At 42.4% G+C, this 16,130-nt stretch overlaps 1 protein-coding gene across 2 annotated transcripts in view; it reads left to right on the forward strand.

Moving 5' to 3' along the window:
* slc4a11 (solute carrier family 4 member 11) overlaps positions 1 to 16,130 on the forward strand; it is a 91,533-nt gene that overhangs the window by 53,467 nt on the left and 21,936 nt on the right. For both annotated transcript variants that reach the window (XM_020643353.2, XM_065966211.1), the window contains 6 exons: positions 3,851 to 3,932; positions 4,345 to 4,468; positions 10,620 to 10,829; positions 13,811 to 13,895; positions 14,930 to 15,055; positions 15,996 to 16,109. In XM_020643353.2, coding sequence (XP_020499009.1) covers positions 3,851 to 3,932; positions 4,345 to 4,468; positions 10,620 to 10,829; positions 13,811 to 13,895; positions 14,930 to 15,055; positions 15,996 to 16,109 — 741 coding nt within the window. The remainder of the gene's footprint in view (positions 1 to 3,850; positions 3,933 to 4,344; positions 4,469 to 10,619; positions 10,830 to 13,810; positions 13,896 to 14,929; positions 15,056 to 15,995; positions 16,110 to 16,130) is intronic.

A 16,130-nucleotide genomic window follows, 5' to 3' on the forward strand; every position in this document is an offset into this window, starting at 1 on the left:
TTGGATTTGAACCTGGGTCGCCCGATTTGAGGACCACAGCCTCCATACATTAGGACGCGTGTACTATCCACTGTCCCACCAGCGCCCCCACAGCAGAGTCTTTAACTGCACATCTCTGGCTCCAAATGAAATCCTCAGCACAATATGTTGGAGGAGATGTGTCGTCCATTTTGCATGACATTTGCATTTTTATGTAAAGTATTTACACCGCCTTGACGATTGGAGACAGTTCCTGACACACGGGTAATCTTGAGTGATATTACATACAGTATATTTCTCAGGATTGCAGACATGATCAGGTCAGAAAACAAATGTATTTAATCTTCTTTGGATATAGAATAGAATAGAATAGAATAGAATAGAATTACTTTATTGATCCCAAACTGGGAAATTGTGGCGTTACAGCAGCAGGTTATCCAAACACACAATATGAATAAAAAACACAATATTCCCAAATAAACACAATATAATATTAATTACAAAGTAAATAAGCACTAAAAATATAAAAACTAAGAATGAGAATATATACAACCAGGATTTAAATCAGCATTACTTCTAGTCTTAAATAAGAAAAGATTAAATACAACATACTTTGCTGGAAGTCGATGTAAATGTGCATATATTGAGAAAAATCAGGAGCGCATGGGCAGTTCTAGGCAGGGGCCAACAGGGGCCAGTGCCCCTGTAACACTGAGCTTGGTCCCCCCTTTGGCCACCCCTTTCAAAAGGAAGAGCCCCCCCCCCCTCAAAACACAGTATTTGACTCAACAACCGGCCTCACAATCTAGTATTAAAAACTGATACTGAAACAAATATAAATCATGGTATTTTATGATGTGCGGTATTATTTGGCATAATATATATATTTAAGCGATCATCTTTGTCTATTTTTCACCTGGTTTAATGTTCCCCTCTGACAAAAAAGCTGGCCCCCAGTTTGGCCCACCTCAGTAAAAGTGGTCTAGAACCGCCACTGCAGGAACGGGATTCTAACATGACTCCCTTGTCTTTTCTGCAGAACTCTTTATAATCGGTGATATTTAACCCTGAACTCTGCTCGGGTCTGCTCGTCGCAGTCTTTCACTTAAAGGACTTAAAGTGTTGGAACAGGTTGTCATAGTAAAGCTCGGCGACAGACATTTTTCTTCTCCCTCTGATTGTGTGACACGGGCCAGCTGCTCCGTCGGTATGGAGGACACACGTCGTTCACTTTGCTCTTCTGTAACCTCCATCTCCTCTTTGTATCTTTTCATCCCTCTCTCTTCTCTTCCCCTCTTCTCTCTCCCTGACGTCAATGAGAAATTGGATGGTTTTTGATTATTACATGGCTGTCAGGCTTACTGCTATTAATTGAATTGAATCCCAGTCCATCTCCTGCACTTCTCCTTCCCTCTCTCACTCGTCTTTTTTCCTCCTTCTCGTTTGTCACGTTTTTGTTGTGTGTGATTTCTTTTCATTCCCTCTGTCTATTTTTCTTCCCGTTTTTCCTCTTGCACGCGTCCTTTCTCTATCTTCTTGTTCTGTCTTCCTGCCTCTCTCTCTCCGTGTCTCCCTTGTGTTTCTCCTTTTTCCTCTCAAACTCTCCTTCCTCCTTGTCATTCACTTTCCCTACATGTTTTTCTTTTCATCCTTTTCTTTCCAACCATCCTCGCTGTCTATCCGCACGCTCTCTTATTTCTCTGTCTCTCTCGTCCTCCCTTCGCTCCTTGAGCACTTTGATACTGTTGTCATGGTGACGCCCATCATTTTCTGGCATGAATGGAGGATACTTTATTGATGAGACGGCATGGCACAGAAAAGAGAGAAAAGGGAGAGCGATGGAAGAGAGAGAGACAAAGACGGACAGAAAGAAAGAAAGAAAGAAAAGGAAACCACTGGCAAGGAAAAAAAATCTGAGTGATATGGAAATGATCGTCCCCGCTGCTTATGATACAAAACATTTCCACCCTGTAATTTCGCTCAATACGAGCACGCTCACGAGTCAAAGAGGACGCTGCGAGCCAAAGCACGCTGAATCTTCTTCAGGGGGTTTTGGGGATCGTCTGAGCGGCAGAAGAATGAAGAATCCCACAAAAAAAACATTCATATTCATCTCTCAGCGTGAGACGTCGGAGGGGGAGATTCCTCTTTTTAGGAAAGCGTCGAGCTGTTGCGGCCGTGCTCGTGGTTGCCCGCATTTAATGATTTGTCCTGAGTAAACATGGCCGCATAAATAAATGTGTTTTTTTTAATCATCTCTTGTCATGAGCGTTGGTGTCATTCAGGATTGGATGGACATCGTTATGAGTGTGTTGTTGTTGTTTGCACAGTTCAGGCCGGAGTCCGAAGAGCAGAAGGCGAGCTCGTTACACACTGCTGATGTAGACATCAGAAGATTTGGCATGGCAGAAAAGGCTCGAGATAGCCGTTGAACATTTGAGGCTTTTGGCTGACAACACAAGAATGTAACAACAAAGCCCCCCAAAACGTCAAAACCCCAAATCAAAAGGAAATGTCAGAGATGAATTAGATTTTCTAGAGAGAGATGGAAGTTTTCGTCCCTCTATTCTTGGATTTTATCTTTTTTTTTGGGATCCCGCCCATTAGCCACTTCCAAAGCATCAATCAATCTTTATTTGTATAGCGCCAATTCATAACAACCGTTATCTGGAGACACTTTACAGAAAGCAGGTAAAAGACCTGACTCATTGGTAGCACATAGCAACATTTAGCTAAAGTTACAGTGGCAAGAAAAAACGTCCTTTCAAGAGGCAGAAATCTTGGGCATGATGAAGAACAGCCAGCTACAGAAATTGCGCCGGGCTTGAAAATGGGATGGGGGGGGGTGGGATAAGATGTGGGAAGGGGGATAGGGACACCAACGATCCTGAGGTAACCTACGAGAGCTCAGGAGCTCCCAGGAAAAAGATGTGGTTAGTAACTGAGAAGTAAGCAGGAAGTAAACAAGTGGGTAGATCCTGAGAGGGAGTTGTAAATTAATCCATATTTCTGGAGCGAAAAAGTGAAATGCAGATTTTCCAAGTTCAGAGAAAACATGCAGGACTTGAAGCAACAGTACAGTCAGTGTAGAGCGAGTTTGGTTGGGTCCGGTAATCCAGTTCAGCAGAGATATTAAACAAGACGGTGTACAGTACGTCCAACTGGGAGGAGTCCCCCAGGGTAGACCCAGAGCGCGCTGGAGGGGTTAGAGGGCCCGTCTGGCCTGGGAACGCCTCAGGATCCCCCAGGCTTAGTGAGTAATTTCTTTAGCCTGATGCTACATGACCCAACCTCGGCTGAGCAGGAAGAGAAAATGGATGAATGGATGCATGTGTAAAACAAACGTCTTGTGGCATGCCGGTTATGATCATGAGATTGTGAAGAATTGACAATAAATGTGAAAAAAAAAAAAAACAAGCAGGTGAATCTGCATTTTTGATGTAACCTTTAACATGACCGGCTCTTTAACTTCCTTTTTCATGATCGTTTGGCCGACAGTAAATCTAACATTTTCTCTCCAGATTACGACCTTACAGACATGACGTTGTAATGTTGATAATTTCATCATTGTTCATACTGTTTTGTTGGATGTCATGTTTCTTGTTACCTGCAGGAGTTAGACCTGAATGGATAAATATTTAAGTATTTCTGGCTCCTCCTGTGTAAATGTAGAGATGAAGATAGACCCACACACTCATGGTTATTACAGTCTGCTGCAGGGGAAGAATAACGTGCATGGGTGGTGTGTGATATAAAGGAGAGAAGTCGACAGTGTGCAGCAGGAAAATAGGAGTGAGAGAGGAGCAGGCTGGACTGGAGGTCGATCTCTGTTAACCTGTGTCTGACCGTTGACTTCTCCCCCCCTTCACAGTCCACCTGCTGTCAGAGACGATCCAGGGAGTGACGGCCACCGCCACCGGGATCCAGTACCAGCAGTCATGGCTCTGCATCCTGTAAGGCTTAATGTGTGTGTGAGGCGTCATGACAGTGACGTGCTCACTTAAACTGATTTTGAGACAAAAGATTTTTTTAAATTGACATCACAAGTAAATGTGGTATTATTTTTTGGTATTTTGATATAAAATGACCAGAAAGACAAGGCCACACTTGTGAAGTATATACCGATAGTCCCCTACTAGTATGGGAAGCGTGCGTGCGTGCGTGCGTGCGTGTCTTATCCTGCACATTTGAATACCTGTTGCTGCAGAAAAAGAGGTTAAGCTTTGGGAATGGAAGGATGCTGCTTTTGAGGTGAAGCGTTGACATTTATAAAAAAAAAAATCTCTCTCTCTCTCTCTCGCTCTCTCGCTCTCTCGCTCTCTCTCTCTCTCTCTCTCTCTCTCTCTCTCTGTCGCTCTGCTCCAGCTGCAACGTGAAGCATCTCCAGAGGCGTCACGTGTGCATCTCCCGCCTGGAGAGGCCGCAGAACTGGGGGGAGAACTGCTGCGAGGTCCGCTATGTCATCCTGATACTGGCCCCACTCAAAATGGTAACTGTCACCCACCCACCCACCACCACCACCACCACCCCCCCCCCCCCCCCCCCGCAGAGAGGGAATGGAAATTATTTGTGAGATGTGTTGGTGGATTACTGAGGCATTCAGGGACACTACTCTGTTACATTTGCTCACATTTTATTCCATGCTCTTAATTGGACTCATGACAGGTGACTGACTTTAAAGCATCTTGTGCATAAACTTCTAAATTTAACATCTGACGTCGAGCTGGAGGGGGTATGCAAATGATCCATTACTTGTGCTTTAGCAGCAGGACGCAAATACTGATCATATGGTGAGTTAGTCACCTGAAGCTAAACACCTGACTTTCAGTTTTAGGTAAAGAAAAGGAAAATGACTGGAAGTGAAAGTTAAAGAAATTTCCCTCTGATTATATTTTTAATCACATGTTTGAAATTATTTTATTTTGCAATTCAAAGCACTTTTTGTCATGCTTATATTTTGTATATTGTTGTGTCTTAAGCCTTAAAGATACTTAACTTCCTAGATAGATGTAGAGGGTAGATTGAAGGTTGGCATAACTACAGTGCACTGAAAGACAATTAATGCAATAAAAAAAACAACTAAGTATTTAATTACAGACCTTAATAGCATCGAGATTAACACATGAACGCTGAGAGCTTTAATTTAAACACATTCAACTGAAAACACAGAGAAACCCCGCTGTTTACATTCTCCTGCACTCGTCTCTCTCCTCCTTCTTCACCCCTACACAAAGTCAAGCTGTCAATATTTGGATGGCATAAATCTACCCTCCGTTAAGCTCTAGTGTTTCTGATTCTAACACATTTCTAAAGGGGATAATAAAGACACGGCCGCTCAGCTGCCAAATGTCTGTTGTAATGAATTCAATCCAACAGCCTCTCAATGTCCTGTGTGGGCACGAGTGTCCTGTTGGCTGAACCTGTCGGGGTCACTGTTGTGCACCAGATTGTTGTTTTCTCCAGCTCTCGAGAGCTTTCTGAAGCCGTCAGAGAGTGTGCCACATATCCTGTAATACCCTTTCATCCCATCAAAAAATGAACTCTTTTTCTACTTCCCATCAAACCACTCGACCCTGCTGTCCTCCGCTGCCTTATCCTAGGCCTTCAACACACACACACACACACACACACACACACACACCTGTACACACACAAGACAAAAATCCCTCTCCTGTCTAGCAGATGGTTCTGATTGTTGAGCCAATCCCGCTGGAATCCCCCAATGGGATTTCTTCAAGCGGGCCCTCCTTTTTAACGTGGTTTTCCCACCTAAGAACGCCATTTTCACCACCCTGAAGGAGGGTTGGAGTGACCCTGACAATCAGGGACACCTCAGCTCAACTGCATCATGTTTTCTGTGTTGGTTTTTATCTCTTTTTTTTTTTTTCCCCCAAGCATAAACTTCAGCTTTGTGTTCTTGCCCTCTGCGAAGCTTCCATCGCCTCCTTGCCAGTCTTACAGGCAGCAATCACGACCACTAATGGCATTCTCCGAGACATTAATCTGAGCTCCAAGTAAACATAAAGCACCATTATGTCTCAATTATCCCTGATGGTTTGGCTTCTGCCAGCGAAAAATCTTTGAAGGGGCATGATGATAATGATGATAGGAATTCCTTTGGTTGGCAAATGTATGTAATCTAGCATGTGTAAGGGTGGACCGCTTCCATCACCCTCCATTTAGAGAGCTTTACAGCATTTGTGGCTTTTTTTTTTTTCTCATCTTAGTTACCCCAGCATGAGCGGCGCTGAACAGACGTGACCTTTCTCCAACAATGCCTCTTGTTTCTCATTCACTCAGATTGAGCCATACCTGGAACCGTCTGTAAACACGTTCACTGTACAGTCGACCCCTCAAAGAAATCCTCTTATGCTAGTTAATCGAGCTGCCCCTCAGCCTTTGAAGTTGGTGGCTCATTGTTACTCACTTTCTACTCCCACGTTTTCCCCCGGGCGGCCCTGGTTAATCAAACCAGTGACCTTCAAAACTTAAATAAATCCCATGATGAAAATCTATCTCCTGAGCATGCAATACTCATTCTTTGTTGGCTTCAAAGGTGGGTTGTGAAACGTCTGCAGGTCCCTGTTGTATTTAGGATGGTAGCTGATGTCGGATTTACAGCAGTAATAGAATCCACGGGTCCCAGGAGGAGGACAGCATAAAAAAAACCTTCTCAAGTGTGAGGTTTTCATGTTCAGTCCGTTCAAAGCCTTCATTGTGTACAGAGTGGATGTAGCCACCGTGATCGTCAACTATTGGTTTCTTGTCCACCATTTTGAAGCTGTAAGATCAGCATTATACTTTTGTTGTTATTTAGTTTTTATGGTGGCAGAAGTGGAAGGTAGAATGAGAAGGTAGACCCTAAGAGGAAGATTGTCAAATGCAGAGCTCTCAAAGTTTCACAGTTCATTCAAAAGGCTTTTACAGTTGCTGAGTTATTCACAAGCTTTATATTTAGTCAGCTAATTAATTAGCATTTGTTGTGGTAGCTCATCTATGTTGGTAATTAGATTAAAAAAGAGCTTTCCAGTCGATGCATGTTTGGTTTTGAGGTTAATATTTTCATCATTATATAAATGCGCTTTATCTGGATATTCCCACACGCTGATGTTATGCAATAATTGGACGAGAGGTAAAGGCTTTAGAGACGCAATGAAGCAATGGTTGCCGCTAAAATTTATATAGCCAGTGAGCCAGGGTAATTCATGATTAGCATATCTATTAGTTGGATAATTAGTAAGCTAATGAGTTAGCTCTTTATGTTGGTTGGCTCATTGCAGTTGTGTAAAAAGCTAAGACAGTGCTAGCTCACTCACATCTCAGGTTGGAAAACAAAGGTTGGATAAACTGGGTTACTAGGATTTTTTTTTATCACTATTTGCTGGAAATGGTTTCTAGTGGGGATGTGTGTGTGTTCCACTAAGCTCAGGTTAATTAGCCTGCTTTTCCCACTCTACTACCAGGATGTAAACAAGCACAGTAAGCGGATAGCATCTTGATTGCAGTATTTTATATATAGAATATAGTGATGGAAGTGTATATAGGCTGTGTCAGGTTAAACTGGAATACAGACCGGGGAGTAACATCATTTAGCATGTGCATGTGGACGTTAAGCTGCAGGGACGACCAAAAGCTGGTGATACTAGTGCTGCTAACATTAGCCACACTCGGCTAACCAAATTACATCTTAACGATACGATACGATACACTCTGTTGTCCCCTTTGGGAAATGTGTCTTGCAACTCAAAGTACTGCAAACATCCAGCTGCTTCAATTTGAATCAATGAATAAAAAACAATAGAAAAACACGTCCACATGTAAACAGAAAGGCACGAACCAAAGCAAAACAACACAACATATATTGCACAAGATCTGCAAAAACACAGCATGAGAGATATGATAACAAAGATAAGAGAATATGATAACACAAAGAGAACACCATGATGCTATTGCACAACCCTCACAGCCTTACCACACATCATTCAGAAACCTGCAGACAGTTTTACATATAATGTGCTGAATGTTTTCTACCTTAAGACAAATCAATAAAACCAAATTTAAAAAGTCCTTTTAGCAAATGAGTCGGCCAGGAACCTCCCCTGTTAAATGTTTCAAAATGTTTTATATATGGGTAGTTTTTCATCACTTATTGCTGGACATTATTTCCGGGGAAATGTTTCAACAAGGATTTGCTGGTTTTTCATCTTGCAGCATCACATTATGTTTGTTTTCACATCAGGGTGGCTTTGTGATGATGCTGATAATCTGTGTCAGTTGTTCTGTATCTGCTTCTCCTTTAGCAGACATCTTTTGAAACTTAATCCACCAACTGTTCAGAGCACACCGAGTGCTGATAACGATAGGGTATCCTGAGCCATCTCACGAGAAAAAGAAAAAAAACACTCTACAGATTAATCAACACTCATTCTCTCAGCCTTTTCAGCTCGGGCTGAAATTCAGTTTCCAATGTGGAGAAAAAAAAAAGAGCTGTAGTTCTTCTATTTGCTGCAGCTGCTTCTGTACCGGCTCTGTTGGTATCATCACCACCTGGATAACAATGCGTCCCTGGCAACACGCTGCTACCGAGCCTGCCAGGCCATTATTAACATCTCTCTGTGACGTGTGACAGCATTATTTGTTACAGATGTGGGATTATTGACAAAAGCCTCCCCCGACACACACAGCATCAAATCTACCACCTTTGATCAAACTCACATCTCGAGAGGAGAATGTGACAGTAAACCGTGCAGGTTTGGAGCCTTGTGTGAAGAAAATGTGACTTGAAAATGACAGCAAACTCATTTTTTTATTCTACATTTTGCTTATTATTTCTCTCATTTTGATCAGTTTAAGTTTTAAAGCTTCTATAAGGACTTTACAGGCGGTTAAGAAATACACTGACATTAATACTGATGAATTTATATGACCTACAAAAGCAAATGAGGTCATTAGTAACAAGATCGATTATTTCTATACGGCTATTTTTAATGGCTGAAACTGCTGCCATGAGGTCAGACTAAGTGTTTTTCAACATATCGCAGAAGTATCTTTTTTTACCATCTCCATGATAAAGATTAACGACGAGTGATCCATCTGACTCGTAAAGGAAGCTGGATAATATTTAATAAGACATTTATTTGTATAGTACTTTTAAAAAGAAGCGTTTACAAAGTGTTTTAACAGAAGCAACTTAACAACAAAGCAACCCGCAGATGAGACACCTGACCAATAAAAACAAAACCCAGACAGTAAAAGAACCCAAATAGAAACCCGACCAACATCAGAACCCAAACATCACCAACTTCAGAACCCAAACAAAAACCCAATCAACATCAGAACCCAAACATCACCAACTTCAGAACCCAAACAGAAAACCGACCAACTTCAGAACCAAAATAAAAACCCAATCAACATCAGAACCCAAACATCACCAACTTCAGAACCCAAACATCACCAACATCAGAACCCAAACAGAAACCCGACCAACATCAGAACCCAAACAGAAACCCGACCAACTTCAGAACCCACACAAAAACCCAATCAACATCAGACCCAAACATCACCAACTTCAGAACCCAAACATCACCAACTTCAGAACCCAAACATCACCAACTTCAGAACCCAAACATCACCAACTTCAGAACCCAAACGTCACCAACTTCAGAACCCAAACAAAAACCCGACCAACATCAGAACCCAAACAAAAACCCAATCAACATCAGAACCAAACATCACCAACTTCAGAACCCAAACAAAAACCCAACAACATCAGAACCCAAACATCACCCAACATCACCAACTTCAGAACCCAAACAAAAACCCGAACAACATCAGAACCCAAACATCATCAACTTCAGAACCTAAACATCACCAACATCAGAACCCAAACATCATCAACTTCAGAACCTAAACATCACCAACATCAGAACCCAAACATCACCAACATCAGAACCCAAATTTCACCAACTTCAGAACCCAAACATCACCAACTTCAGAACCCAAACATCACCAACTTCAGAACCTAAACATCATCAACATCAGAACCCAAACATCACCAACATCAGAACCCAAACATCATCAACTTCAGAACCCAAACATCACCAACTTCAGAACCTAAACATCATCAACTTCAGAACCTAAACATCACCAACTTCAGAACCTAAACATCATCAACTTCAGAACCCAAGCAAAAACCCAATCAACATCAGAACCCAAACATCATCAACTTCAGAACCTAAACATCACCAACTTCAGAACCTAAACATCATCAACATCAGAACCCAAACATCACCAACATCAGAACCCAAACATCATCAACTTCAGAACCCAAACATCACCAACTTCAGAACCTAAACATCACCAACTTCAGAACCTAAACATCACCAACTTCAGAACCTAAACATCACCAACTTCAGAACCTAAACATCACCAACTTCAGAACCTAAACATCACCAACTTCAGAACCTAAACATCAGTAAGAATTTAGAGTATTAAGAGATAAAAACAATAAAAAGTGGCTTGAAATAAAGATCAAAGAAAACTTAAAGAAGAGAGAAAAAGGTAAAAAATAAAATAAAAGAGCCAAACAATAAGAGAGGGATATAATCTATACACTGAAGTCATCATCTTCCCTCCCACAGAAAAGCACCAAGACAGCGATGGAGCTCGGCAGGACGTTCGCCACCCTCTTCTCTGACATTTCCTTCAGGCAGAAGCTGCTGGAGACGAAGACGCAGGAGGAGTTTAAGGAGGCGCTGGTGTTCCAGAGGCACCAGCTGACGGCGACCAACCAGCAGCCCATCGCTCTGGGGAAGGAAGAGACCGACCCCCGCAGTCACAAACCCCTTCAGGTGGGTCGCAGCTTTTTCCACTGTTTGGCAATCAGGAGCATTTCCCCTCATTTTCAAACAACAGTATTCATAAGATCGATTCCCCGTGCCCTGATAATGAGGAACTGAACTTGTTTTCTTTTTATTTACTTTTTTTACCCTTGAAAACGAGTGATGTCCAGTTGTTTACTTGACTTTTAATCAATATGGGAGTGTAAGGGAGTGTAATTGAGACCAGCGTTTATTTGTAAAATCATGCAGCCACATCTGGATACTCGAAGGAGCCCAGCGTTAATTTGTGATCAACTTTTACCTGAAGTTTTAGAGTAAATAAAATCTGTGGGTGCATGTCCGCTTGGGGGGTTCTGTACTTTCTGAACTCCCCACACATTTCATTCATGTATTCGTCTTTTGATTTCTTTAGGTGACTCTGGAGAAATAAAACTATGCACAATCGTTGGCACATTTCTTCCATTTTTTTTAGCTCTTCCATTTCACCTCCTCTTCTGCCACGCTCGGATGGCTCGGCTCCTTCCATCTTTTCTTTCCCCCTAATCAATCAGCATCAACTCCTGCCAGGCCTCCTCAGTGGGTAAATGACCTTACATCTCTCACAGGCCTGTCAGAACTCCCCACCCCTTAGCTACACACACACCTCCAGAGGGTCTCTGCTCAATGCCATGGACCAACATCTCCTCCTAATGTTGCAGCTGACAGGCCACGGCTCCCAGACATTTCCCCTTTTGTGTTTTTTTATATATATATATATATATATATATATATATATATTGGAGGATTTTGTGAGGTGTTTATCCCAGGGCTTGAAAGGCTCAGTGCCCCTCAGTGAAAACAGGATATATAGACCGACAGAAGGAGAGTAAAGGTGGGGGGAGGGGATCGGGGAGAAGGTAGGTGAAATCAAGAGGAAATGATGAAATGAGAGAGAAAAGACCCAAAAAAAAAAAAGTAGCAAGACCACCCGCCTTCCCCGCCTCCTCCCACATCTGAAATTGACATCTGACCACCCGCAAGAACACAACACTCGGAACACAACACTTCCCTTTAAAAAAAAAGGAGGCCAAATTGTTGTCGTGTTTTGATGTTCTTTCCTTGCCGTTGCCCCGCTCCATCGACCGCTCAGAACGAATGGCAAACAGGTGGACAGTAATTCCTCTCTGGGACTTTTTGTTTATCGAACCTGAGCCAAACGCTGGTGATCCGACCGCACACACACACACACACACACACACACACACACACACACACACACACACACACACACACACCCTGGCTCCCTTGTAATAATAAATGATTCCATGATGTATAGGGATTTAATGGATGAACAGTCCTTGTTGAACAAGCGTGTGTGGCTTCATAAAAAAAAAAAAAAAGAACTAGCCAGCCCGCTCGGAGAGAAGAAAAGAAATGTGGATGCTGTTGTTTGTTTTCAGGGTTGTTTACGTCGAGGTAAATTGCTTTGTTCTGCCAAAAACAGTCAAAACTTTTTTCTCTTTTTTTGGAGACAAATGAGGCAGGAGTGATTCTCCTTAGGGCCTTTCCTGCTCACACACTCAGCCAGCCGTTCTTTTTAATTACATAATGCTGTGTTCATCTAGAAAGTGAAACACTGGATAATTGGAGAATTTCATTAATAAGTTCAGTAAATAGTGCGCATTCAGTCTCTGTTTTCCTGAAGGAAGAATGTGCGACATCAATACAGCAGAGATCGAGTGTGTCCTGTGTAAATGTGTCTCTGAGTCCTGACTGTCTACAATGAGGGAGAAGCTCGAGTCCCGCTGGCTGTGTTGTTGTCAGGCCGTGTTTACATGGACGGGACGGCCGGCTCCTCCCCTTGTGTATAAAAGCTGTTTTAGTCAAGAACTAGAGAGAAGAAGAAGAACATACTCACTGATTATTTGGATGTTAGTAAGAGTTTTTAGATCACGCTCATTCTGTGTCAGTTTACATGAAATGTGAAGCCACGAGCTAACTAAAGAGCACTAACATTAGCATGCTAACACAACAATGTGAAGCTACGAGCTAACTAAAGAGCGCTAACATTAGCATGCTAACACAACAATGCAGGCCACAAGTAATTGCAGCTTAAGCCATGGACAAGTTGGTCCATCACTTGCGCATGACTCCTGCACGTGAAGGCGAGGGGGAGGGGAGTTGGAGGTGTGTTGTCACTGGAGGAGAGCGGAGGCTTCAGGATGGAGGAGGCGTGGCCAAACAGCAGTTTGTTTTGGTTTCATGATGGTGCTCAGAGGCGACATCTACTGGATCAAAAAGTCGCACGTTCTTTCTTTAAATCTGCTGTAGCTTATCTTTTTAAAAAGCACATCATGACTCCTTTTAAATCATCCGTCTCTGTTCCCTGCCGTCCTCTTCCTGACTCCTTTTTTTTTTTTTTTTAAACATCGTAATCCTCCTCGCTGTTCTTGCTGCTGTCATCGCTCTGTCACTCATGGATCATTCTGAGAAAAAACACAGATCATTATTAAATGTACATGTGAATGTCACCCGGCTCATCTGCTTACTTTGTTTTGGATTATGCAACTGAAGCTTTTGCTCAGACGGGGTGGTTAAATTTGATGATTCAAATCAGCTTACAGGGAGCCTTCTGTGGGATCACTGGTGATTTTGCTGAATCACCAAATGGGAAATGTTTAATCTAAATATGTGATTGCTCGCAGTAGAGTGCAGGGCGGAAGAACATTTTTTAAATGTGTTACATCATCTGGCTTTTTTTTGTTTATTGTGCTCTGTTACCTCACCATGGAGGAGTCGAGCTGAAAAACAGAAACACAGATTGAACAAACACAAAGTCAGGAGTGCAGGGGTTAACTTTAGAAGTTCTTTGAAGGCTACAGATGTCAAGTGTCATATTTGAAGTAGTGCTCCCTCTCCCTGCCTGTAGGTGGCGCATCTTACATGTCTTCACTTGAAAGCTACGCTGCTGTTACTCAGTTTTCTTGCCCCCCCCCCCCTTTTGTCCACAGTGTAAAGATTTCTTCAAAGCCGGCCGGGGGATCTATGAGGACTTCTGCCGCAGGCTGCCGTTCTACCCCTCTGACTTCACAGATGGTAGGTTGGACACAGAGTTGTACTGAAAGTGAATCACCCTCCTTATTATGCCACGCCGGGGTGCCTCTGGCAGCACTTCATTTGTCTGTCAACCCTCTGCCTCAAAACACATCTGTGCTGCATCTGTGTCACACCGCGGGGTCGTCTCCTGCTCAAATGACTCTCTCACATATCTTACTGCTCCCGTCTGTCCCCCGTGCGTCCAATAATGTTGTAATGTCCCAAGTCATGAGACAGGGACATTGGTCTTTACATTCCCATTGCAATCTCAGCACACTGTGGTTTTTATTGACTCGTCAAGTCATTGTCTTTATCAGCACATATCTGTCCCCAGTCGAACAAATGAACACATGTTATCTGACCCTGAGAATTTGATTTCATCTGAAAGAGGAAGAAATACTTCGAATTCTTTTCTGTTGCCAAGGATCGTTTTGAATTTACAAATACCTTTTCATACAGCTTTTCCTTGAGAATTAATGAAAACAGATTTATTGACTCAGTTGACCTTGCTTGTGATGTGATAATGAGCATAGAATAGCAGATTTTTGGGGGGATGGGTGTTGGGTTTGGGTGGGGGTGGGGGGTAGTTTTCTCGTTGGATTCTCTTCCTAAGCTCCAAAGTTTCTTTCTTAAACATATCAGTTGGCGTTGAACCAAATCAAGATATGAGTGTCTTGTGAGGGTCATCAGAGAATGATCACATGATGAAGGTCACAGGACCAAAACCATACGGATCAAATTAGAGACCAATTCAAGTGTTTTATTCCAGTATGAGTTTTACTCCATTGTTCAGACGAAAGCTAAAACTGCTTTGATAAAAAAATGGAGCCACAAAGCAGGGACCTACTTTTAGAAAAAAAGGGCAGTAGGTATGTAGCTTTAGGCCTTGTAGAATAGTTACTGAGTGTAAGTACTGGAGCTAAACGATGTTCTCTCTAAATGTTTTTTTCTCTTTTTGTAATTAAAGTGTTGAGCCTCCTCGGCGTCATGATGAGTTGAATGTGACTCACGTGTTTGTGTCTGTGTCCCCTCAGGTATCGTTGGCAGTAATAAGACTCTGCTGAAGTACATGACTACTGCCATCTTCCTCTACATCGCCATCCTCCTTCCCGCCATCGCTTTCGGCTCCCTCAATGACGAGAGCACACGTGGCGAGATAGGTACGGGCGCTTACTTTTAGTTGTAGTCTCTGAAAACATCACAGACAGTGGGACTCGGGTGTTACACCCATTGTAGACAGTCATGACTCACAGAGTTATTTTCAGAGGAGATACTTGATTTATACATTTAAGTGTGAAAAATCACATATAAAGTCTTTAAGGAATCATTAATAATGTTGACCTGTTACCTGCAGACCTGCTGCTTATGTTGCATAGTTTGGTTGTTCGTGATGAATCTACTTAAAGGCTGAATTGGTCAATTAATTAAGGAATCAAAACTGACACAAATGTTCTAATTTGTGCATTTGTCAGCAATAAAATGCCTTTTTTGTGTGCACACTTAACACTACACAATTAGTGTTTTAGTCCAAATCAATATAGGTCCAAAACTCACTCTCCTCTGCGCCATGGTTTGGTCTCCACCAGCTTCTGAGAAAATATTAGTGTCCAATTTCTTTTCATACACTAGTCACTAACTTTTCCTGTGATGTGCTTTGATATTAAATACAGTGGGATTACTCAGCTTGTCTCTACTGCTGCCAGAAATTTGCCTAAAACACTAAGAATTCAAAGAAGAAAAGCTAGAAAAGATCCTTTTTAAAACAGTACAGGCAAAATATGTATACAGTAAGAAAAAGAGCAAAAAGCAAACTAATAAGTAGAAAAACAGGACAAGAAAGGGGTTCTTATATTCCTTAAAAAGATGTGCATTTATTTGTTTTATTCTGAGATCATTCAAAGAAAGACTAAGAATACTTAACGTGTGTAAAAGTTGGGGAAAGTTCACATGAGTGGAGTTTAAAATGGATCTTTAAAGCATTCTCTGTGAATCTGAAAGTTACATTTCCTTCAAAAGTACCCTGCGGAGGTTCATGCAAATTAATTGGATCACATCAGAACTTCCTCCTGAGTTCTCTCTGCGTGTGTCCTCTCTGCACAGATGTTCGGAAGACCATCATCGGCCAGAGCATCGGAGGGGTCATCTACTCGCTGTTCGCCGGCTCTCCTCTGGTCATCCCTCTGACCACAGCTCCCCTCGCCATCTTCATCAGCGGTAGGCTTCCCCCTGTCTGTC

The sequence above is a fragment of the Labrus bergylta genome, chromosome 18 (genome assembly GCF_963930695.1).
Source record: "Labrus bergylta chromosome 18, fLabBer1.1, whole genome shotgun sequence".
Lineage (NCBI taxonomy): Eukaryota > Metazoa > Chordata > Actinopteri > Labriformes > Labridae > Labrus > Labrus bergylta.